Source organism: Heterodontus francisci, chromosome 40, assembly GCF_036365525.1.
Source record: "Heterodontus francisci isolate sHetFra1 chromosome 40, sHetFra1.hap1, whole genome shotgun sequence".
NCBI classification, from domain to species: Eukaryota; Metazoa; Chordata; class Chondrichthyes; order Heterodontiformes; family Heterodontidae; genus Heterodontus; species Heterodontus francisci.
The window spans coordinates 12,098,537-12,123,625 of record NC_090410.1 but is presented as its reverse complement, the minus strand read 5'-3'; the positions used below and the strand labels follow the sequence as shown (position 1 = coordinate 12,123,625).

Below are 25,089 nucleotides of genomic sequence, written 5' to 3'. Positions count from 1 at the left end.
CCAACAGAGAATTCAGGAGAATCTTTACCTAGGACAGCAGTTTGAATATGGAACTCTATGGAGGAGCGGAGGAAAATAACAGATGTCTTTAAGGGAAAGTCAGATAAACACTAGGAAGAATAGGAGATGTTGATGGGGCAAGATGGAGAGGGCTGGGAGGAGGCTCATGAAGGAGTATAAACACCAGCATGGGCAAGTTGGGCCGAATGGCCTGTTTCTATGCATTAGAAACATCTCATTAGCAGGTCCTGTGTTTTGAAGGCCAAGCTCCATAACCTTGTAAAGTACTAGAGCTCAGGTGATAAATAAACACACTCACAAGGTGGTTATAAAAAAAGTTTCTTTATTCTTCTTGTTAGTTCAGTAAGTTTGAAAGCTCCAGGTGCAATGTCACTGAGACTCTGGGTGAACAGCTTTCTTACAGTGCGATTAATCCAAACTGTTGCCTCAGCCAGACACATTCACTCAAAACAGCCAAATTGGGGATACCAAATTTAAAATATCACTGGAGAGTTAAAATCCAGTCAGGACAAGGCCATAATCGGTTCCTAATATCATTCGAAAGAGGGGAGTGAATTATTTAGATTTGAGGGACCCAGGGTAGACTGGGGCAAAGGGAGGATACAACATCCACAACACAATCTGAACAGCCCTCAGACTGCAAAGCAAGAAGCTTGCCTTGATCACACAGGGCCAGCATGTCGCTGGAGCGCCTGTGAAGGTTACCTGGGTGTGAACGATCCTCCGAAGGGCAGGGGAAAGCTGAGGAGTCTCCTGACCCGACACTTACCTGAAGCATCAGAACTTTTAAATCTAATACAGACCAGTTACTGCACAATTCAAAAATAACAGCTTTTGAAAACAAAGCCGGAATTGACCAGTTCAATACTCCCGACCCCTTATTTCTTTGCAAAGGAGATTTTCATAGCATTCGACTGTGTGATCTTAAAGCCTTGGAGCGCGTCACGTGCTGCTCCGGCTTGAACCTCATTGTCAAATTCCACAAAGGCAATGTCATGGCGACCTGGTACCAGACGGACTTCCTTAAATCCAGGGAACCTGAGGAAAAAGAGAGACTGATCAGGTGAGTGCGCGAGAGAGCGACATGTGCGTGCACGCACATACGCAGAGCTCAACCCAGTTAGCAGAGCTGCACACAACTGGTTCTTTACTGTCCCATAATTAGAGCGAGTCACAAAGGGCTCAACACCACTAGAAGCCTGTATAAAGGGCAATGTTCACGTTTCCTGGGTCCTTCATCCTACTCTCCCCTGCCAGCCCGGCACCACCCTGCCTTCTCAACCCCCCACCCCAGCTTTGATCTCAGGCTTTTGACTGTTTTATCTCATTCCACCTCTGGCCACGCCAGCCGAGTTTCTGAACAGTGCCTACACTGTCCCTAGCAGCCAGACAGCTGAAAGTTAGTGACCTGGTTAGAATGGAATACACACCATGAAAGGGCACATCACCTCTCTGGACAAGCTGGACAGCCAGTTGGAGTGGGAGGACTCTGCATCCTGCCCTCACCCCAAGTAACATCACTCAGGGAACTAGGGCCCCAATAGAGAATACACCCCATCCAAACCACACAGCCCAGGCAAACAGAGGCAGGGTCTGGAACATTTAACCCCAAAATCACCCAGCAGAATCTCGACCAATATTTACTCAGCACCCCCACTCCCTTCAAGGTCTCAGTTGAAGTTTCTGCTTTCACACTTTCCCTCTCCATACTCACTGATTAAAAAGCATGGACAACATCAGCTCATTTGTCTCCTCAGGCAGATTAGTTAAGAAGAGGATGTGATTGGGTGGATTCTCAGGCACCTGGAAACCAGAAGGATGGCAGTTAACATTGCAGCATAAAACCATGGCAACAAGCCCCACCCCCAGACAGCCCCCTTCTCGCACTCAATACAAGCAGCCCCTCAAATATCGACCTGTTAAGGCACAAGCTAACAATGCAAGGCTGGATTGCATCTATTTTAACGCAAGGAGCCTTACTAATAAGGCAGATGAATGGAGGCCGTTGATTAATACATGGGAATATGATATTATTGCTATCACAGAGGCATAGTCGCGGGAAGGGCAGGGCTGGCAGCTCAATATTCCAGGGTATAGAATCTTCATGTGTGACAGGGGAGAGTGTAAAAGAGGTGGCATTGCACTGTTGATCAAGGAGTCAATTACTGCAGTAAGAAGGGATGATATCTTAGAAGGTTCCTCAAATGAGGCCATATGGGTAGAACTTAAGAACAAAAAGGAGCAAACACTTGGCTGGGACTCTACTACAGTCAGGGAGCGATAGAGGAGCAGATACGTAGTAAAATCTCAGAGAGGTGTAAAAATAATAGGGTAATAATAGTAGGGGATTTCAACTTCTCCAATATCAACTGGGATTGTCATCGTGCAAAAGGCTTAAAGGGGGTGGAATTCCTAAAATGCATAGAGGAGAGCTTTTTGACCTAGCATGTAGAAAGTCCTAAAAGAGAAGGGGCAGTACTGGACCTAATCTTAGGGAATGAAGTCGGACAAGTAATAGAAGTGTCAGTGGGGGAGCATTTCGGGGATACTGACCATAATTCTGTAAGATTTAAAAGGTAGTTATGGAAAAGGACAAAGAGGGACCAGAAATAAAAGTACTGAATTGGCAGAAGGTCGATTTCAATATGATAAAACAGGATCTGGCCAAAGTGGACTGGGAGCAGCTATCTGTAGGAATATCTATGTCAGACTAGTGGGAGTCATTCAAAAAGGAATGGAGTGTTCAGCGCTAACATGTTCCCTTAAAAGTGAAGGGTAGGACCAACAAGTCTAGGGAATCCTGGATGTCAAGTGATAGAGGATTGGAGAAGGAAAAACAAGGAGGCTTATGGCAAATTCAAAGCGCTGAAAACAGCAGAGGCACTAGAGGAGTATAGAAAGTGTAGGGGGGTACTTAAAAAAGTAATCAGGAGAGCGAAGAGGGGACATGAAAAAATACTGGCGGGCAAGGTAAAGGAAAATCGTAAGGCGTTTTAAGTATATCAAGGGCAAGAGGATAACCAGAGAAAGAGTAGGGTCCATTAGGGACCAAAGTGGCAATGTGTGTGTGGAGCCATAGGATATAGGTGAGGTTTTAAATGATAACTTCTCATCTGTGTTCACTATGGAGAAGGATGCTGTAGGTATCGAGATCAGGGAGGGGGATTGTGATATAGTTGAACAGATTAGAATTGAAAGGGAGGGAGTATTAGCTGTTTTAGCAGGCATAAAAAAGTGGATAAATCCCCAGGCCCAGATGAGATGTATCCCAGGCCGTTAAGTGAGGCAAGGGGGGAGATAGCAGGGGCTCAGACACAAATTTTCAAATCCTATGGCCAGAGAGATGCCAACGAATGTGGTACCATTATTCAAGTAGGGTAGCAGGGATAAAACAGGTAATTACAGGCCAGCAAGTCTGTCAGTGGTAGGGAAACTATTGGAAAAAAATTCTGAGGGACAGGATTAATCTCCACTTAGAGAGGCAGGGATTAATCATGGATAGTCAGCACGGCTTTGTCAGGGGGAGCTCACGTCTAACTAACTTGATTGAACACACAGCTAAACACATGGCTGAACAGCTGATGTAGAAGGGAGGGTTTCAGATATCTGGACCATTGGGATCTCTTCAGGGACAGATGGGACCTGTACAAGAAGGGTGGGTTGCATCTAAACTGGAGGGGCACAAATATCCTGGCTGCGAGGTTTGCTAGCGTCACTCGGGAGGGTTTAAACTAGTGTGGCAAGAGGGTGGGAACCAGAGCAGTAGGACAGCAAGTGAAATAAATGAGGGGGAACTAGTAAATAAGCCCAGTAAGACTAAGAGGAAGAGCAGGCAGGGCGATGTTGCGGAGCACAGCGGGACTGGTGGTCTGAAGTGCATTTGTTTCAATGAGAGAAGTAGAACAAGTAAGGCAGATGAACTTAGAGCTTGGATTAGTACTTGGAACTATGATGTTGTTGCTATTACAGAGACTTGGTTGAGTGAAGAACAGGATTGGCAGCTAAAAGTACCAGGATTTAGAAGCTTCAGACGGGATAGAGGGGGATGTAAAAGCGGTGGGGAAGTTGCATTACTGGTTAAGGAGAATATCACAGCTGTACTGCGGGAGGACACCTCGGAGGGGTCATGCAGCGAGGCAATATGGGTGGAGCTCAGGAATAGGAAAGGTGCAGTCACGATGTTGGGGGTTTACTACAGGCCTCCCAACAGCCAGCAGGAGGTAGAGGAGCAGATATGTAGACAGATTTTGGAAAGATGTAAAGGTAACAGGGTTGTAGTGGTGGGTGATTTTAACTTCCCCTATATTGACTGGGACTCACTTAGTGCTCGGGGCTTGGATGGGGCAGAATTTGTAAGGAGCATCCAGGAGGGCTTCTTGAAACAGTATGTAGATAGTCCAACGAGGGATGGGGCTGTACTGGACCTGGTATTGGGGAATGAGCCCGGCCAGGTGGTTGAAGATTCAGTAGGGGAGCATTTCGGGAACAGTGACCATAATTCCATAAGTTTTAAGGTACTTGTGGATAAGGATAAGAGTAGTCCTCGGGTGAAGGTGCTAAATTGGGGGAAGGCTAATTATAACAATATTAGGCAGGAACTGAAGAATTTAGATTGGGGGCAGCTTTTTGAGGGTAAATCAACATCTGACATGTGCGAGTCTTTCAAACATCAGTTGATTAGAATCCAGGACCAGCATGTTCCTGTGAGGAAGGAGGATAAGTTTGGCAAGTTTCGGGAAGCTTGGATAACACGGGATATTGTGAGCCTCGTCAAAAAGAAAAAGGAAGCATTCATAAGGGTTGGAAGGCTAGGAACAGACGAATCCCTTGAGGAATATAAAGACAGTAGGAAGGAACTTAAGCAAGGAGTCAGGAGGGCTAACAGGGGTCATGAAAAGTCATTGGCAAACAGGATTAAGGAAAATCCCAAGGCTTTTTATACGTATATAAAGAGGAAGAGGGTAACCAGGGAAAGGGTTGGCCCACTCAAGGACAGAGAAGGGAATCTATGTGTGGAGCCAGAGGAAATGGGTGAGGTACTAAATGAGTACTTTGCATCAGTATTCACCAAGGAGAAGGACTTGGTGGATGATGAGCCGAGGGAAGGGAGTGCAGATAGTCTCAGTCATCTCATTATCAAAAAGGAGGTGGTGTTGAGTGTCTTGCAAAGCATTAAGGTAGATAAGTCCCCAGGGCCTGATGGGATCTACCCCAGAATACTGAGGGAGGCAAGGGAAGAAATTGCTGGGGCCTTGACAGAAATCTTTGTATCCTCATTGGTTACAGGTGAGGTCCCAGAGGACTGGAGAATAGCCAATGTTGTGCCTTTGTTTAAGAAGGGTGGCAAGGATAATCCAGGAAATTATAGGCCGGTGAGCCTTACGTCAGTGGTAGGGAAATTATTAGAGAGGATTCTTCGGGACAGGATTTACCCCCATTTGGAAACAAACGGACTTATTAGCAAGAGGCAGCATGGTTCTGTGAAGGGGAGGTCGTGTCTCACTAATTTGATTGAGTTTTTTGAGGAAGTGATGAAGATGATTGATGAAGGAAGGGCAGTGGATGTTATCTATATGGACTTCAGTAAAGCCTTTGACAAGGTCCCTCATGGCAGACTGGTACAAAAAGGTGAAGTCACATGGGATCAGAGGGGAGCTGGCAAGATGGGTACAGAACTGGCTCGGTCACAGAAGACAGAGGGTAGCAGTGGAAGGGTGCTTTTCTGAATGGAGAGCTGTGACTAGTGGTGTTCCGCAGGGATCAGTGCTGGTACCTTTGCTCTGTAGTATATATAAATGATTTGGAGGAAAATGTAGCTGGTCTGATTAGTAAGTTTGCGGACAACACAAAGGTTGGTGGAGTTGCGGACAGTGATGAGGATTGTCAGAGGATACAGCAGGATATAGATCGGTTGGAGACTTGGGCGGAGAAATGGCAGATGGAGTTTAATCCGGACAAAGGTGAGGTAATGCATTTTGGAAGGTCTAATGCAGGTGGGAGGTATACAGTAAATGGCAGAACCCTTAGGAGTATTGACAGGCAGAGAGATCTGGGCATACAGGTCCACGGGTCACTGAAAGTGGCAATGGATGTGGATAAGGTAGTCAAGAAGGCATATGGCATGCTTGCCTTCATCGGTCGGGGCATAGAGTATAAAAATTGGCAAGTCATGCTGCAGCTGTACAGAACTTTAGTTAGGCCACACTTAGAATATTGTGTGCAATTCTGGTCGCCACACTACCAGAAGGACGTGGAGGCTTTGGAGAGGGTACAGAAGAGGTTTACCAGGATGTTGCCTGGTCTGGAGGGCATTAGCTATGAGGAGAGGTTGGATAAACTCGGATTGTTTTCACTGGAACGATGGAGGTGGAGGGGCGACATGATAGAGGTTTACAAAGTTATGAGCGGCATGGATAGAGTGGATAGTCAGAGCTTTTTCCCAGGGTGGAAGAGTCAGTTACTAGGGGACATAGGTTTAAGGTGCGAGGGACAAAGTTTAGAGGGGATGTGCGAGGCAAGTTCTTTACACAGAGGGTGGTGAGTGCCTGGAACTTGTTGCCGGGGGAGGTGGTGGAAGCAGGTACCATAGAGACATTTAAGAGGCATCTTGACAAATACATGAATAGGATGGGAATAGAGGGATACAGACCCTGGAAGTGCAGAAGGTTTTAGTTTAGGCAGGCATCAAGATTGGCACAGGGTTGGAGGGCTGAATGGCCCGTTCCTGTGCTGTACTGTTCTTTGTATTTTTCAAGGAGGTGACTAGATGTGTAGATGCGGGTAAAGCTGTTGATGTAGTCTACTTCAGTAAGGCTTTAATTAGGTCCCGCTTGGGAGATTGGTGAAGATAAGAGCCCAAGGGATGCAGGGCAATTTGGCAAATTGGAACCAAAATTGGCTTAGGGCAGGAGGCAGAGGGTAATGGTCAAGGGTTGTTTATACAAGTGGAAGCCTATGACCAGTGGTGTACTGCAGGGATCAGTGCCAGGACCCTTGCTGTTTGTAGTGTACATTAATGATTTAGAAGTGAATATAGGAGGTATGATCAGTAAGTTCGCAAATGACACAAAAATTGGTGTTGTCCTAAATAGTGAGGAGGAAAGCCTTCGATTGCAGGATGATATAGATGGGCTGGTAAGATGGGCAGAGCAGTGGCAATGGAATTTAATCCTGAGAGGTACTGAGAGGTGATGCATTTTGGGAAGACTAACAAGGCAAGGGAATATACAATGGATGGTAGGACCCTATGAAGTAAAGGGGGACCTTGGTGCACTTGTGCATAGATCACTGAAGGCAACAGCACAGTTAGATCAGGTGGTTAGGAAGGCATATGGGATACTTGCCTTTATTAGCCAAGGCATAGAATACAAGAGCAGGGAGGTTATGATGGAGTTGTATAAATACAGCTAGTTAGGCCACAGCTGGAGTACTGTGTACAGTTCTGGTCACCGCACTATAGGAAGGATGTGATTGCACTGGAGAGGGTGCAGAGGAGATTCACCAGGATATTGCCTGGGCTGGAGCATTTCAGCTATGAGGAGACTGGCTAGGTTAGGGTTGTTTTCTTTAGAGCAGAGAAGGCTGAGGGGGGACCTGATTGAGGTATACAAAATTATGAGGGGCATTGATAGGATAGATAGGAAGAAACTTTCTCCTTTAGTGGAGGGGACAATAACCAGGGGGCATAGATTAAGATAAGGGGCAGGAGATTTAGAGGGATTTGAGGAAAAATCTTTTCACCCAGAGGGTAGTTGGAATCTGGAACGCACTGCCTGAAGGGGTGGTAGAGGCAGGAACCCTCAATATTTAAGAAGCATTTAGATGAGCACTTGAAACACCATAGCATAGAAGGCTGCAGGCCAAGTGCTGGAAAATGGGATTAGAATAGATAGGTGCTTGACAGCTGGCACAGACACGATGGGCCGAAGGGCCTGTTTCTGTACTGTATAACGATGAGAAACAATGCACTCTACCCTTCCACACTGGCATAGATCATGTGCAACCCCCCCCCCCCCCCCAACAATCCCCTCAACAAACATCCCCAATGAGTGACTCATATTCTAGACTAATTGCTCTGCTCTGAAAGCTGCTCAGCGATCCAGCAGACACTGAGCACCTACCATGTGCTGGAATGCTGGGTGATGTCAGGAACAGGAATTAAGCCGAGCTGCAAACGCAAGCATTTAACTTAAAACACTCTCACCGATAGAAGAGATTTCTTGTGAGCACTCACCAGACAGCAAGGAGCACCCCACTGTACTGAGGACTTTTCTTTAAGGAAACTACCAAGTTTGCACACGGGTGACTACAATTCCCAGAGGGCGGGTACAGCAACAGTTCCATCACCGTATCACCTCCCACACTGACCGAACACTTACCGTCTGAGCAGGGGGTGGCATCTGCCCAGGCATCATCTGACCAGGAGGAATGGAACCTGGTGGCATCTGGCCAGGTGCCATCCCAGGGGGTGGCATCATCCCAGGTGGTGGCATGTAGTGAGGCTGTCCTGGCATTGGCATCATCCGTGGGCCCTGGTTCATCATGGGCATCCCCTAGAACAAACAGCAGTGAATAAACAGACACTAGCTCACAGAACAAGTCACCAATATCTACACAATAGCCAAGAGTCAATAATCATTTTATACCTGAACAACTAGATGCAAACAGAAGAATCTGTTACCATGGCATCCCCCCAACTGTGTCAACATCCAAGATACGTCAGGAGAAAAGAGCAAGACCAAAAGCGAGGTCAAAGATGGGTTTTACAGGGCTCAAGGAGCAGGGGACCTAGGTGACTGAAGACACAGCCATCAACGGTGGTATAAAGGGATGCGGAGAAACACAAAAGTAAAAAAAAGGATGGCAGGGCCAAGTGTAAACATGCCAAACTAATGTTTTGATTGCTTTTGGCCTAGCTTGTCCTGTAGAGACAGAGAAACCAGCAACTGAACTGGAGAATATTCACCGGCAGGGCAGACCCATTTAACTGGCACTACTAAATACAGGGAGTTCTTGTAATAGAAAGACATGAACGTCAAAAATCCAGTAGGGAATGTTCTTTAAAACCAATTTCTATTACATCAAATGTTGCCTTTAAATCAAGCGAATAACACTACAAATTCATTTGGAAAGAAATAGTGACTGGTGAGCCAGAAAGGGCAGTACATGTCAAGCTGACTAGGAAGGCCTCATTCAGAGTTAGCCAATTGAGTGCAGCAGTAATCAATACCCTCATTGAGGATCACGGGACAGTAGTGTGGGGGAAGGGCGGGGAAGACAGCTGGACAGAATTCGTCTGGACTTCAAATAACCCACCCCCAGCCAATATCCCTTTGGGGTTATGCTTCGGACAAGAGTTGCCACCTCAGATTAAGACTTCATCCAATACATGTGCCATACCCCTTTTCTGAATGAGGAAAGAGGTTACTTCAGTTGCTCATTCACATCCAGTCACGGGTATCTCCATAACCAGATCAGAGACGATCAGACTTACCGAGACAGGAGGGGGTACAGAGTTGGCTGTGGGGGCTGCCGAAGCCTTCTTGTTGCCAGAAGGTTCAGGAGCCTTTACCTTCCTCTTTTCCTTCTTTCGGTCACGTTCCACATAGGTGCCCTTCATCTTGGCAATAATATCAGAATCAGTCTTTGCATACTGAATCCGCTGTTGACAAGGGGAAAGATACGTTAAACCACTGGAACACCACAGGCCATTTGCACGAGGGTTATCCCATGAGAGAGCGATCTAGTAGACCAAACTCTATGGGCCTCCACTCACGCACAGACATTTTAAGTTGCTCTGCAGCCAAGAAAATCCTCTACAAACAGATTACAATTTATGCCGGTGAGGAAATGTAAAGCAGCAGTGGCTGGACTGAGTCAGTCAGTTTCACTCTGACAGCTGGCATGAGGACGTCAGACCGATCAGAGCTGAAATTGCTATCAAATCTCCCCTTGACTTTCTCTGCTCCAATAACAACCTGCTACCACACGGAACAGTTGAGGCCAATGGCATAGATGTATTTAAGGGGAAGCTAGATAAGAACGAGGGAGAAAGAATAGAAGGATATGTTGATGGGGTTAGACTCTCGTGCAGCCTATTGGGCAGAATTGTAAATTCTATGCACTCATCAGTCACAGCCTGACTGCATCAGTGGAATGTTTAGATCAGCGTAACTGCGCAGGAGCCAGCACCAAGCTGTAGAATAGGCACCAGGATAGATTTAACCTCTCGGTGGAACTCACCATTGGCTTGTCATAGAAGGGAAAGCCCTGCATCGATCTCAGAGCATTAGTAGCACTGCTCACTTCTTTGAAGATCACAAAGGCCTGTCCTCGCATCTTCAGGTTCCTGGAGACGAGGATGTCCAGAATCTGGCCAAATTGGGAAAAGATGGCATAGAGCGATTTCTTCAATTCTAAAAAAGAGAGAAACACACATCAAATCGGTTTCTGCTTCAACTCAGCCTATAGCTGCAAGTACAGCCAGACTTTAATATCTCCGGTCAGTTTTCATTCACTAGTGAAAACCACAATTTAAATTCATTAATGTCTGGTAAATCTGGTTGATGTTAAATATCATTACTCATATTGTGCCATGCCATGTATGGTTCTGGTGTCTTTATTACAAGAATATAAAACACACTGGAGAAGGTGCAAATTTTTTTCTAAAAAAAATAAGAATTATGCCCGAACTAGTGTCAGCCATGGCTCAAAACAACAAGGTTCTGGGTCCAAGTCCCATTTAAGGGTTTGAGCATAAAAATCAAGCCGGACACTCCAGTGCTGTAGTGAGGGAGTGCTGCACTGTCGGAGGTGCCATCTTTTGGATGAGATGTTAAACTGAGGCCTACGGCACCATTGTGAAGAGCAAAGAGTTTTCCCTGGTGTCCTGACCAATATTTATCCCTCAATCAACATCACAAAAAGTTTATCTGGTCCATACGACCATACGAATTAGGAGCAGGAGTAGGCCACTTGGCCCTTCGAGCCTGCTCCGCCATTCAATAAGTTCATGGCTGAACTGATTACTCCACATTCCCACCCCCTTGCTTATCAAGAATCTAGCTACCTCTGCCTTAAAAATAATTATAAGGTAGTTACCAATAAATCCAATGAGGAATTCAGGAGAAACTTGTTTAAACTGTGAAAGGTTGGAATGTGGAATTTGCTACCACAGGGAATAGCTGAGTCAAACTGCCATTATGGGAAGGTAGATAAGCATGAGGGAGAAAGGAATAGGCCATGTTGATAGAGCAAGGCGAAGAGGTTGAGGAAACTTGCATGGACCAATTGGGTCAAATAGCATTTCTTTAGTTTAGAGATACAGCACTGAAACAGGCCCTTCGGCCCAACAAGTCTGTGCCGACCATCAACCACCCATTTATACTAATCCTACACTAATCCCATATTCCTACCACATCCCTACCTGTCCCTATATTTCCCTACCACCTACCTATACTAGGGGCAATTTATAATGGCCAATTTACCTACCAACCTGCAAGTCTTTTGGCTTGTGGGAGGAAACCGGAGCACCTGGAGAAAACCCACGCAGACACAGGGAGAACTTGCAAACTCCACACAGGCAGTACCCAGAATTGAACCCGGGTCGCTGGAGCTGTGAGGCTGCGGTGCTAACCACTGCGCACCCCGTGCTGTAAAATTCTGTAATCGCTGTATCCAAATGCTCTTATGTCCAACTGGTTAACTCAACACACTGCTACCCCAGCTCCATCCCCGAGTAATTACCATCTTTTTTAATCTTCTCATTTAGATTGTTGATGTAGATGGTGTGGTTTGGACGGGCCTCTTGGGCAGACATGGCTGTCAACTGGCGTTATCTGAAATTCAAAAATGACAGAAAAAGCACAAAATGAAAGTCACAGCCTGATTGTTTTTTGCAGAGTGACTAGACTAAGTTCCTCTTATTCCAGTAGGGCAAAAAAATCATCATACAGAACTCAACTCAAGAGGTCCTGAATTCAAACCCAACAGTGGCAACATTTTGGTTCAAACAAGTTTAGTTTAGAGATACAGCACTGAAACAGGCCCTTCGGCCCACCGAGTTTGTGCCGACCATCAACCACCCATTTATACTAACCCTCACTAATTCCATATTCCTACCACATCCCCACCTGTCCCTATATTTCCCTACCACCTACCTAAACTAGGGACAATTTATAATGGCCAATTTACCTATCAACCTGCAAGTCTTTTGGCATGTGGGAGGAAACCGGAGCACCTGGAGGAAACCCACACAGACACAGGGAGAACTTGCAAACTCCACACAGGCAGTACCCAGAATTGAACCCGGGTCGCTGGAGCTGTGAGGCTGCGGTGCTAACCACTGCGCCACTGTGCCGCCCTGTGACCAAAGATAGTTTCACTGATGATCTTCAGAAAGGGAGCCTACCATCCACACCTGGCTGAAGTGCCAACCGTGTAGTTGAATGAATACACCAAGGTGGCTCAGCATGCCAGCGCTATATGTGCAAGTGAAACCATCCCAATACGAGAGTAGACAACAGACCTGAGGATTTGCTCAGGGCAAGGCCGGACTGCCTGGTACATCCCTACCTGACCCACTAACACTACCTCCAGGGTTCAAAGGCTTGCAGCACAGGGTGGATCTTAAACCGGTGATTTGGGGGGGGGGGGGGGGGGGGGAGAAGAAGGGGAATGTGGGCTAGGACCCCTTTTCCCCTCCCCAAGAGCTCGGGCAGCCCAAATAACCCCCTCTCCCCCACAGGGTGGGCAGCCCACACCTCCCCTCTCCACTAGGGTAGCTCGAACACCCTCCGCCAGAGCCAAGGCAACCCCACTCTCTCCTGCCCGCCGCCAGGATCGGTGCCTCACCCCGCCTCGCCGGCCGTGAACCGGAAGCTACCAGCCGGCCGTCAGACCTTTAACCCCCCCCGACCCCCTCGCTGCGGGCCGCCAGAGGCCTGCTCCGGACAAAAGCGGTAAGATCGCGGCTCTTCGGGCACGTTTCGGATCGCAAAATCGGCCGCCGCACACGGGGACGGTTGGGGTAAAGCACCCCCGCGGGCTCTCCGCCGCCAATAGCGCCGCGAACTCACCGATTGACACGGATTGTCCCGGATTCCAACCGTCAAACCGCCCCCTCGCCCCCAACCGGATGTTCCGCCCCCATCCACTCCTAATTGGCCGATCCTGTCAGCAATCCGCTTACCGATTGGCTTCGGAAACTGTCAGTCAACTAAGAAATAAACGCGCCAACGGTGGAATGCGGCCTCACAGACTTGGTTGTTCTTGTTTCTCCGGCGGTTTCATGTCCCTCTCAGGCCGCAAAGCTTCAGCTGCTTGCTTTCCGGTTTTTATAATCTAATCACGTTTTATGGCTAATTGGGTGACGAACCCGATGTGCTGAGCTGATTGGCTGGTTCAGATGTCAATCAAGCGGAGGGCGTTCCTTTCTGTCCAGTCCACATGAGGGTGCCTATCACCGACACCCAACCTACCCTTCCCCCCACCCATGCACAAACCCCTTCCAACCCCCAATCGACCCCAAACTCTTCCAATCGCCAACCTACCCTTCCCCCCACCCATCCCTAACTCTTTCCCGCAGCCAACCCCCAATCTTCCCCTTCCCCCACTCATCCACCCTAAACACTTGCAATCCCCAACCTATCCTTACCCCCACCCATCCTCCCTCCCCCCTTCCCCCATCCAACCACCCCAAATCCCAAACAACCTTTCCCTCACCTGTTCCCCATCCACCCCCCAACCTACCCCTATCCCTCCCAACCAGTGGAAATAATTTCTATCTACCCTATCCGTTCCCCATAATATCTTGAAAATTTCAGTCACCCCGGAGCCTTCTAAATTGCAGGGAATATAGCCCTAGTTTTTGTATCTCTTCTAGCAAGAACTGCTCACAGTACTCCCGGTGTGGTCTAACCAGTAGCATAAATTTTAGCCTTTTGTCTTGTAGTCCTCTAGATATGAAAGCCAACATGGCATTAGCCTTTTTGACATTTAATGATCTATGTATCTTTGGACTTCCACTGTTTCTAGCTTTTTACTATTAGAAAGTACCCTGCTCTATCCTTTTTAGGTCTAATGGGTGATTCACTTTTGCCTACATTGAAATCCATTCGCCACAGTTTTGCCCATTGATTTAATCTATCAATATCTCTTTGTAATTTTATGCTTCCATCTACACTGCTTACAATGCCACCTATCGTTTTGTCATCTGCAAATTTGTATATGTGGCTTTCTATCCTATCATGCAAGTTGTTAATAAATACAGAGAATAGTTGAGGCCCCAACACAGATCCTTGCGAGATATCACTAATCACATACTGTCAATTATTCCTGCTGTCTCTGGCCACTCAGCTAATTTCCTAACCAGGTTAATAATTTGTCTTTAATTCCAATTAACTTTAGTTAACAGTCTCTTTATCAAATGCTTTCTGCAAGTCCATATAAATAAATAACATCCATAGCAATTACCCTGTTCGCTACTTTAGTCACCTTTCAAAAAATTCAATCAGGTTTGTCAGACATGACCTACCCTTTGGAAATCCAAGCTGGTTCTCTCTGATCAACTGAAAATTCAGAAACCCTATCCTTAATTATAAACTCTAGCAATTTCCTGACAACAGATGTTAGGCTAACTGGTTTATAATTCCCTCTGTCACCTTTCTCAAACAGCGAGTAACAAGCTTTATTTTCCAATCTAAAGCAACACCACCCCCACTCCACCCTCCCCCCCCCCCCCCCCAACACCACTTCACTCACTCTCCCACTTCACCCCTCCCCACTCCTTCCCCCTACCATAACTCCCTCATTAAAGATGCAGGACTAGTTTTTGGACTGAGTAACTCTATTTTTTTCCCTATACAAGTGTCATAACTCATTGTCTGTGACCCTGGATGTCCTGATCATTGAGGAAACTGACTGGCAAGGAGAGTTGCTATCAAGAGACAGTAAAATTTATCAGCACGAGGCCCAAAAGTATTGAATGATGGACTGACAGAAACCAGCTCCCACCATGTCCAGCCTCCTACACTTCAAAATGGCACAAGAGATGGGGGAAAAACCCAGCGAAGACAAGTCTGACAGTTCGGAATGGTCACGACTGCCTCCTCCTCCTCCCCCCCCTCCTCATGTAGCATCAAAAAAAAAGTTGTACCAGGTTCTTGCTGAAAACCGATTGCCTGTGATTGGAGACCGGGAGGAGGTGAAGATACTGCTCCAGAACAGACCCGACAGGTAAACAATCCAAGAAAGGGTGAGCCAATATAATGAGTGCCGTTTCCTTACTGCTTCTCTCTGAACCCTGACACTGATCAGTAGGAGATGCACAAGAGCAGCTCAGTGTAATCCCGACATTCATTGAGTTCACGGCTGATCCAAGAGCCAACTCCATAAACTTGCCTTTGCCCCATATCCCTGTGATAAGAGACAGGGGTAAACTGTTAACCTGTGATAAGATACAGGGCCGCACAGTTAATCTGTAAGAGCCAACAGGGGTGTGCTGTTAACCTGCAATCGTACACAGGGGTGTGCTGTCAACCTGTGATAAGAAAAAAGGATGCATTTTTAACCTGTGATAAGACACAGGTAAACTGTTAACCTGTGATAAGACACAGGGCCGTATTTAACCTGTAAGAGCCAACAGGGCACGCTGTTAACCTGTAATAAGACACTGGTGCGCAGTTAATCTGTGATAATACACAGGGGAGGGCTGTTAACCTGTAAGAGCCCACGGGATGCACTGTTAACATGTGAAAGCATCCCTGGTGCGTTGTTACAGATTAACAGTGCACCCCTGTCCACTATTACATGCTGTGGTATTAAATGAATACTTGCATTTGTCTTCACCACGGAAAAAGAAGCTGCACAGTCCATGGTGAAAGAGGAGGTAGTTCAGATACTTGAAGGGTTTAAAATTGATAAGGAGGGGGTTTTGGATAGGCTGTCTGTACTTAAAAGTTGATAAAGTACCAGAACCGGATGAGATGCATCCAAGGATAGTGAGGGAAGTGAGTGTGGAAATTGCAGAGGCACTGGCCATAATTTTTGAAACTTCCTTAGACTCGAGGTTGGTGTCAGAGGACTAAAGAATTGCAAATGTTAAACCCTTGTTCAAAAAAAGGCGTAAAAATAAGCCCAGCAACTGCAATCCAGTCTGTTTAACCTCAGTGGTGGGGAAGCTTCCAGAAATGATAATTCGGGACAAAATTAGTCGTCACATGGACAAATGTGGGTTAATTAAGGAAAGCCAGCATGGATTTGTTAAAGGCAAATCGTGTTTAACTAACTTGCTTAAGTTTTTTGGTGAGGTTACAGAGAAGGTTGGTGACGGTAATGCTGGCATTTGATAAAGTGCTGCCCAACAGACTTATGAGCAAAGTTAGAGATCATCGAATAAAAGGGACGGTAGCAACATGGACATGAAATTGGCTGAGTAACAGGAAACAGAGGGTAGTGGTCAATGGATGTTTTTTGGTATGGAGGAAGGTTTGTAGTGGAGTTCCCCAGGGGTCAGTGTTGGGACCCTTGCTCTTTCTGATATACAGTAATGACCTAGATCTTGGTGTACAGGGCAGAATTTCAAAGTTTGTAAACAATACAAAACTTGGAAGTATGAATTGTGAAGAAGATAGTGTAGAACTTCAAAACGACAAGACAGGTTGGTGGAATGGGCGGATAAGTGACAGATGAAATTTAATGTAGCGAAGTGTGAAGTGATTCATTTTGGTAAAAAGAACGCAAAGAGACAATATAAAATAAAGAGTAGAATTCTAAAGGGGGTGCAGGAGCAGAGGGACCTGGTGTTTATGTGCATAAATCATTGAAAGTAGCAGGACAAGTTGATAATGCGGTTAATAAAGTATACAGCATTCTAGGCTCTATCAATAGCGGCATAGAGTACAAAAGCAAGGAAGTTATTTTAAACTTGTATAAAACACTGGTTTGGCCTCAACTGGAGTATTGCATCTAGTTTTAGGAAGGATGTGAAGGCTTTAGAGGGTACAGAGGAGATTCATGAGAATGGTTCCACAGATGGAAAAATGCAGCTATGAGGAAAGATTGGATAGGCTGGGGTTGTTCTCCTTGGATCAGAGAAGGTTGAGGAGAGATCTGATTGAAATGCACAAAATTTTGTGGGGCCTGGATAGAGTGGAGGTGTAGGGTCTATTCAGCTTAGCAGAGAGGTCAGTGACGAGGGGGCACAGATTTAAAGTGATTGGTAGAAAATTTAGAGGGGAGGAGAGGAAAAACTTTTTCACCCAGAGGGTGGTTATGGTCTGGAACTCACTGCCTGAAAGGGTAGTTGAGGCAGAGACCCTCAACTCATTCAAAAGGAGTCTGGATATGCACCTCAAGTGCTGTAAGCTACAGACCAAATGCTGGAAGGTGGAATTAGAATAGGTGGATCGTTTGTCAGCTGGCACAGATATGATGGGCCAAGTGGCCTCTTTCTGTGCCTTAAACTTTCTATGATTCTATGATGAGGAACTTCAGTTATGAAGATAGATTGGAGAAGTTGGGCCTGTTTTCCTTGGAGGAGAGAAGGCTGAGGAGATTTGATAGAGGTATTCAAAATCATGAGGGGTCTGGACAGAGTAGGTAGGGAGGAACGGTTCCCATTGGTGGAAGGATCGAGAACCAGAGGACACAGATTGGCAAAAGAAGCAAAGGCGACATGAGGAAAAACTTTTTCATTGCAGTGAGTGGTAGGGACGGGTTCAATCGAGGCATTCGAGAGGGAATTGGATTATTATTTGAAAAGGAAGAACGTGCATGGCTATGGGGAAAAGGTGGGGGAGTGGCACTTGGTGATTTGCTCCTTCAGAGAGCCAGCATAGAACTGTCAGGCCGAATGGACTCCTTCTGCAATGTAACCATTCTATGATTATCACAGGTTAATAGTGCGTCCCAGTTTTTTTTTAGATTAACAAGGCACCCCTGTGTGTTATCACAGGTTAACAGCATTCCCCTGTGTGCTATCACAGATTAACAGAACACCCGTTTGGTATTGCAGGTTAACAGTGCACCCCTGTGTGGTGTTACAGATTAACAGTGCACCTCTGTGTGGTGTTACAGGTTAACAGTGCACCTCTGTGTGGTGTTACAGATTAACAGTGCACCCTTGTGTGGTATTACAGATTAACAGTGCACCTCTGTGTGGTATTACAGATTAACAGTGCACCCCTGTGTGGTGTTACAGATTAACAGTGCACCTCTGTGTGGTATTACAGATTAACAGTGCACCCCTGTGTGGTGTTACAGGTTAACAGTGCACCCCTGTGTGGTGTTACAGGTTAACAGTGCATCTCTGTGTGGTGTTACAGATTATCAGTGCACCCTTGTGTGGTATTACAGATGAACAGTGCACCCCTGTGTGGTGTTACAGGTTAACAGTGCACGCTTGTGTGGTGTTACAGGTTAACAGTGCACGCTTGTGTGGTGTTACAGATTAACAGTGCACCCCTGTGTGGTGTTACAGGTTAACAGTGCACCCCTGTGTGGTGTTACAGATTAACAGTGCACCCCTGTGTGGTGTTACAGATTAACAGTGCACCCCTGTGTGGTGTTACTGGTTAACAGAATACCTGTGTGCTATTATAGGTTAATATCAGAAGCCAGCCTACTGTAACATGATAGATGCGTCTCCAATGACAGAATTTTTCTGATTATCTTTGTTTTTATCCAGTTTCAGTAAAGAATTGAAGTGGCTCCTTATTAATAGATATGTCCCCTCCCTGATCCAGGATGGTCCACAGTGAGTATCCAATTCTGTTATTTTACATCAAATTATAACAGTCATAAACACAGAAAATGCTCGAAAAATTCAGCAGGTGTGGCAGCATTTGTGAGAGAGAGAAACAGAGTGAATGTTTCAGGTCAATGACCTTTCATCAGAACACAGATGATCGCCCTGAAACATTAACTTTGTTTCTTTCTCCACAGATGCTGCCTGATTAAGTGTTTCCAGCATATTTCCATTTCCCAGTTTCTGCAGTATTTTGCTTTTGTATTAAAGTAACCTGTCACTTTGAGCTCAGTTAGTATCACTGGTGCGTTGAAGTCAGGAGGTTGTGGGTTCAAACCCCAGCTCAGACACATGAACATATTATTTAGCCTGACAAACCAGTGCAGTACTGAGGGAGTGCTGCACTTTCGGAGAGGCTGTGCCATGCTTCGGATAAGAATTTAACGTGTCTTCCTGTCCAGATCACTGTTCAAGGAAATCAAGGCACTATTGGAAGAGCTGCGACTTTCCCCAGCGTTCTGGCCAATATTCAAACTTCAACCACTGCAGACTGAGTATCCATTCATCTCATTTGGGACTGCACTGTTCACAAAATTGCCATTGTGTTCACCAACATAACAACAGTGACTGCCTTCAAAGTAATTCATTTGACACGGTGTGCTTTGAACTGCGATAAGTCTTATAAAGATGAGCCTTTCTCTCTGAATGTAATCCAACAGTTCCCAAATGCCTTTCCACTCACTCCTGTTGGATGAAATTTCAACATGAGGGGCTTCTCTGATGGAATAATGGATAAATTACCCATCTAGACGTCATCCTGTCTGTGGACTACACCCCATCTGTAAACAGCACCCCTCCATCTTTAGTTTAGAGATACAGCACTGAAACAGGCCCTTCGGCCCACCGAGTCTGTGCCGACCATTAACCACTCATTTATACTAATCCTACATTAATCCCATATTCCTACCACATCCTCACCTGTCCCTATATTCCCCTACCACCTACCTATACTAGGGGCAATTTATAATGGCCAATTTACCTATCAACCTGCAAGTCTTTTGGCTGTGGGAGGAAACTGGAGCACCTGGAGGAAACCCACACAGACACAGGGAGAACTTGCAAACTCCACACAGGCAGTACCCAGAATTGAACCTGGGTCGCTGGAGCTGTGAGGCTGCGGTGTTAACCACTGCGCCTCTTTCTCAACCACTGGCTCTCCTTGTGTTTTCTTGTATTTCAGGTGTGGACTCGTTGCTCTCTGGATGGCCGGACATTTGCTGAATGCGTGTGAGGTGACGGGTCTGGAAGAGATTGTGGGCTGTGCAAAGGCCAGAGGTTACACTGTTCAGGGAGAAATGTTCTCAGGTATCTTTCTACGCACAACAGTGAGATATCTCCTGACTCTGCTCCTTCAAATAGTCTGTGTTATTATCTGATTTATCCTCTCTTTTTTGTGATATTTTCCTTACTTTCTGTGTCAGCGGTGGCTCAGCTGATAGCACTTGTGCTTGAGTCAGAAGGTCATGGGTCCCTACTTCAGAGATTTGAGCACAAAATCTAGGATGGCATTTCAGTGCAGTACTGAGGGAGTTCTGTATGGTGGGAGGTGTCATCTTTCAGATGAGACATTAAACCGAGGACCCAACTGCTCTTTCAGGTGGATGTAAAAAATTAAAAGATCCCACGGCAGTATTCGAACAGGAGCAGGGGACTTCTCCCCAGTGCCCTGTTCAATGCTCATCCCTCAACCAACATCACTAAAACAGATTGTCTGGTCATTATTGCATTGCTGTTCGTTGCCCTTGCTGCACCCAAATTGGCTGAAAGATTTCCTACATTGATATAGTGATTACAGTTCAAAAGTATTTAATTGGCTTTAAATCATTTTGGGATATCCCGATGTTGTGAAAGGCGCTATATAAATACAAGTACTTTTTTCTTCTGATTGCAGGTGCTAATATGGTGAAACTGGCAGAGGAAGTTTTTCAATGTCATGGTGAACTCCTCAATGAAGGCTTAATGGGAAGTAACAAAGCCAGAATAATGCACCACCTGCTGGCTGGTTATCCTGTATTGATACCGTATCCTTACAATTACATTGACATTCAAGATAGCCACTGCCTGTACAGAGCAGGCTGAAAATCAGTGACTGTGCAAGCACAGGCTTATAGCAGCACCCAGAATCACAGAACCTTCTTCTAATTCCCAACCTCTACCTCCGAGGAAGCTGATGGACTGGATATAGTTCCTTGGGCACTGGCTGTCCTCCTGTACCCTACCCAAGTGCCCATTCTACATGTAGTCTCCTCTAAGATGTGCGTGCCATTGCTAAGCCTGACCCTGGCTGCAGCCATTATCCACAGCTGTGTGCTTTCCTAGACTGAACAGCGATTGGAAGCAAGAACCCTGGCTGTTCCCTTTTCTCGAACCAAGGGATCTTTGATAGTGATCAGGGCCTGGAACTCTGGCTGATTTCTCTTCTCTCTAACCTAGAGGTCACCGGGCAGTGAGCAGGAGGAGGGCCTGGAACTCTGACTGATTTCCCTTCTCAATAACCCAGGGCATGGAGGCCAACTGTAGGAGTCCCTACTGGTGCTTGAGCTGGAACAGCACAGATTGGGGACGGAACTAGGACCGTCCTAGTCTGTAGATTCAGTCCCACACCTGCAACTCCCCTGATGGTTTAATGGGAAAGTCAGCTCCACCCAACAGCTCAGCATGGTACTGAGTCAAGCAGGCCTTATGCTCAAGGTTAAATCACTGATCTGTGCCGAGCTACCTGAGGCAGCAGGTGACATGCTTGGTTGGCCTCGGCAAGCCTGGGCTAGAGGGAGCACATCACTAATGGCCTAGTTTACAATAAATTGAGGCAACTCCTTAATTACAAGAAGGTATGACGAAGATTTCAACCATGAGCCCTGCCTGCGGAAAGGGCACAGAGCTCACTGGGCAGTAGTTTCAGGTGGGAGCTGAAGACTATGTGGATCTTTGTATATAGAGGCTATATCTGTCATTATATCACTGCCTGCCCTCACCCCCCACCTCCATAACATAGCTCTGCTGTATATAAAGTCTAAGTCAGTGGCTGTCCTGTGGAATTGCTCACACTAAGTCACGACACACTAACATTACGTGGTTGGTCAAGCCATGTATTATTCTGCTGCAAAGGTGGGTTTGTGTATTATGTAGTATCTCCTTTTCAGGCCACAGGATCTCATTTGTCTGTCTTCTGGAGGTTACAGTTCAGTCGAAAGCATCAGGAAAAGACTGGCTTCATGGCCTTGTCTCTCACTATCTCTCTAACCTAACAGGCCAACATGACCTCCAAACTCTATTGTTCTTCCGACTCTGGCCTCTTCACATATCTCCCTTCCCTTTGCCCCACCATTGACAGCTGTGCCTTCTGCTGTCTGGATCAATCGCTCTGGAATTCCCTCCCTAAAGCCCTGTACCTTTGCATTTCACTCAAGCCCCTCCTTAAAAGTCACCTGATTGGCCAAGCTTCCCCCCCCCCACCCCCACCTGCGTAATGTTGTTGGTTGAGGAATAAGTGTTCACTAGGACATCGAGAACACACCTGCTGTTCCTCCAATAGCATCACCGACCTGAGGGGGGCCTCAGTTTAACGTCTCATCCACAAGACAACACCTCTCGACAGTACAGCACTATGCTCATCTCTGGAGTCGAATTTAAACTGACCCACAGCTTAAACACAAGTTTCATGTGTTGAATTGTGAGGAATGTGTTCAAAATATTTAATATCTGTAGCAAATCCCCTGTAGTCTAAAACTATTTAAAAAAAAATCTCAGTGGACATCACGGTCAATTACTGCTCAACCCCAATTGCTCTCGAGTAGCAATTTAATACAACTCTGCAGAGTACTGGGCTAATGGGAAGATTCTTGGTAGTGTAGATGAGCAGAGAGATCTTGGTGTCCAGGTACATAAATCCCTGAAAGTTGCCACCCAGGTTAATAGGGCTGTTAAGAAGGCATATGATGTGTTAGCTTTTATTAGTAGGGGGATCGAGTTTCGGAGCCACGAGGTCATGCTGCAGCTGTACAAAACTCTGGTGCGGCCGCACCTGGAGTATTGCGTGCAGTTCTGGTCACCGCATTATAGGAAGGATGTGGAAGCTTTGGAAAGGGTGCAGAGGAGATTTACTAGGATGTTGCCTGGTATGGAGGGAAGATCTTACGAGGAAAGGCTGAGGGACTTGAGGTTGTTTTCGTTGGAGAGAAGGAGGAGGAGAGGTGACTTAATAGAGACATATAAGATAATCAGAGGGTTAGATAGGGTGGATAGTGAGAGTCTTTTTCCTCGGATGGTGATGGCAAACACGAGGGGACATAGCTTTAAGTTGAGGGGTGATAGATAGAGGACAGATGTGAGAGGTAGTTTCTTTACTCAGAGAGTAGTAGGGGCGTGGAACGCCCTGCCTGCAACAGTAATAGACTCTCCAACTTTAAGGGCATTTAAGTGGTCATTGGATAGACATATGGATGAAAATGGAATAGTGTAGGTCAGATGGTTTCACAGGTCGGCGCAACATCGAGGGCCGAAGGGCCTGTACTGCGCTGTAATGTTCTATGTAAGAGTTTGTTAGGGTTGTGGAACTGGAGTCATATATAGGCCAGACCGGTAAGGACAGCAGATTAAGGAAGGCATCATAGAATCAGTTGGGGTTTTAATTCTAGATTTACCCCCTTTCAATGTTTCTTGGCAAACCTGGCCTGTTACTTTAAGACCAATGCTCATGTACTCTCACTGTGTAGAGGTGATCTAAATAGGCCCCAAGGTTAATCCATTTTGCTTTGGCTAGTTTACAGATTGCTATATGCTTGTAAATGGCTGTGTCGAACTCAGTATGGTTGTGGCACCTTTTGAGTATGATGTGCACACTCAAAATGTTTATGTGAATAGGTTGATACCCTGTGCTTGCTGGCCATTTATCAGCTTAGATACTGTTTCTGATTGCTATGCAGGAGTGCTGCTTGGACTGAAGTGTGGACTGCCAGAGGATTTCTATGAAGAAGATCCCGATATTCCTGGGCTCTTCCAGCTGCGTGCAGACGTACCTGGAGCCAGCTACCCTGAGGACTGCGTTGTCGAGACTCACCTGCTGGCGAAGCAAGGGAAGAGCCTGAAATACCAGCTGTGGCAGTATGAGCGAGTGCACGAGAGCAATGTACAGCTGACGGAGTTTAGCCCAAAGCGAGAGTATGACGGAACAGTCTATGTTGTTCCTGATGGGGGCGTGGAGTCAGGGTTGTGTGGGGCTGTGATTCTTCTGCAACCGTTGTCTTAGTAACAAATCGAAAGTTAGCTGCTTCCTCTAGCATTGACTTTGTAAAAGAACATTCAATTAAATAGCACCTTTCAAGACCTCAGGACATCACCAAAGTTCTTCAAAGTACAATTCTTTGGAACGGTTGTAAAGTAGGAAACAGGACAGCCCTTTTTGCACACAGAAAGCTCCTGTAAACAATAATGAGATAGTGATCAGATCATCTGTTTTAGTCATAATGGTTGAGAGATAAATATTGACCAGGACATGAGGGACAACTCCCCTGCTCTTCACAATAGTGCCATTGGATCTTTAATGTCCACCTGAGTGCAGACTCTGTTTAACATTGCATCCGAAAGGCAGCACCTCCAATAGTGCAGCACTGCACTAGAGTGTCTGTCAGCCAGCCTGGATTATGTGAAGTGGAGCTGATAAACCATCATTGACTTAACTAGCTCCATCCCGGGGAAGCATACGTTTAGAATTGAATTTGCCGTAACCTGTACACAGGCCCCATATTTGGACGAAAGGGCAACGTGCTGATCTGTTGGAAGGATATTGTCCCAGTTATTCAACTTGTCAAACTGCTCCTGCGCAGGTCACCGCCACACACGCACTTTTGATCCAGCTCAGAGCCAGTTACACCAATAAAACAGTTGCAATAAGACAGTGAAGGGTTTCTCCTGGTTTGCGCTCTCACTCCCTGCGGTTCACTTAGCGCTACTTGAAAATCCACTGCTGTTTCAGCCTTTTGATCATTTACTCTGCTTAAGTATTTAGTAACTGGTTGTAGAAATGATCAGTATAAATGTTTTGCTTGTTTCTATCACAGAACAAGGGGATGGCACTCATGCAAACTGTATTCCCTTGTTGACTGACTAAAGGCATTTGCCCAATTAGTGCCAGTGGGCATTTGGTGGTCTGGCCTAGGATCACATCAGGGAGTTGATCACTCACTGAGAGTCAGTTGGGGGTGATACAAGTTGCAGTTAGCACCTGCCAAGTATCCCTCCTGTAGAAATGGTCTTAGCTTATG

The 25,089-nt window shown here is 46.2% G+C and overlaps 2 protein-coding genes across 3 annotated transcripts; one reads left to right on the top strand and one right to left on the bottom strand.

The window, feature by feature from the left end:
- Positions 1-326: 326 nt before the first annotated feature.
- Positions 327-13,174, bottom strand: snrpa (small nuclear ribonucleoprotein polypeptide A). Of its 2 annotated transcripts, none has more exons than XM_068019062.1 (7): positions 13,098-13,174; positions 11,767-11,858; positions 10,264-10,436; positions 9,515-9,682; positions 8,400-8,573; positions 1,736-1,824; positions 327-1,059 (listed from the first exon to the last, which is right to left on the bottom strand). In XM_068019062.1, exons 2-7 carry the CDS (start codon positions 11,837-11,839, stop codon positions 900-902), a joined length of 837 nt encoding a protein of 278 aa, XP_067875163.1. In that variant the 5' UTR covers positions 11,840-11,858; positions 13,098-13,174; the 3' UTR covers positions 327-899. The 2 variants fall into 2 exon arrangements, with proteins under 2 accessions (XP_067875163.1, XP_067875164.1); XM_068019063.1 differs by lacking the exon at positions 13,098-13,174 and adding an exon at positions 12,874-13,084.
- actmap (actin maturation protease) lies at positions 12,895-24,151 on the top strand. The gene is made up of 7 exons (XM_068019061.1): positions 12,895-12,980; positions 14,888-15,255; positions 18,707-18,775; positions 20,007-20,131; positions 20,718-20,847; positions 21,658-21,728; positions 23,752-24,151. Exons 2-7 carry the CDS (start codon positions 15,035-15,037, stop codon positions 24,072-24,074), a joined length of 939 nt encoding a protein of 312 aa, XP_067875162.1. The 5' UTR covers positions 12,895-12,980; positions 14,888-15,034; the 3' UTR covers positions 24,075-24,151.
- Positions 24,152-25,089: the final 938 nt, after the last annotated feature.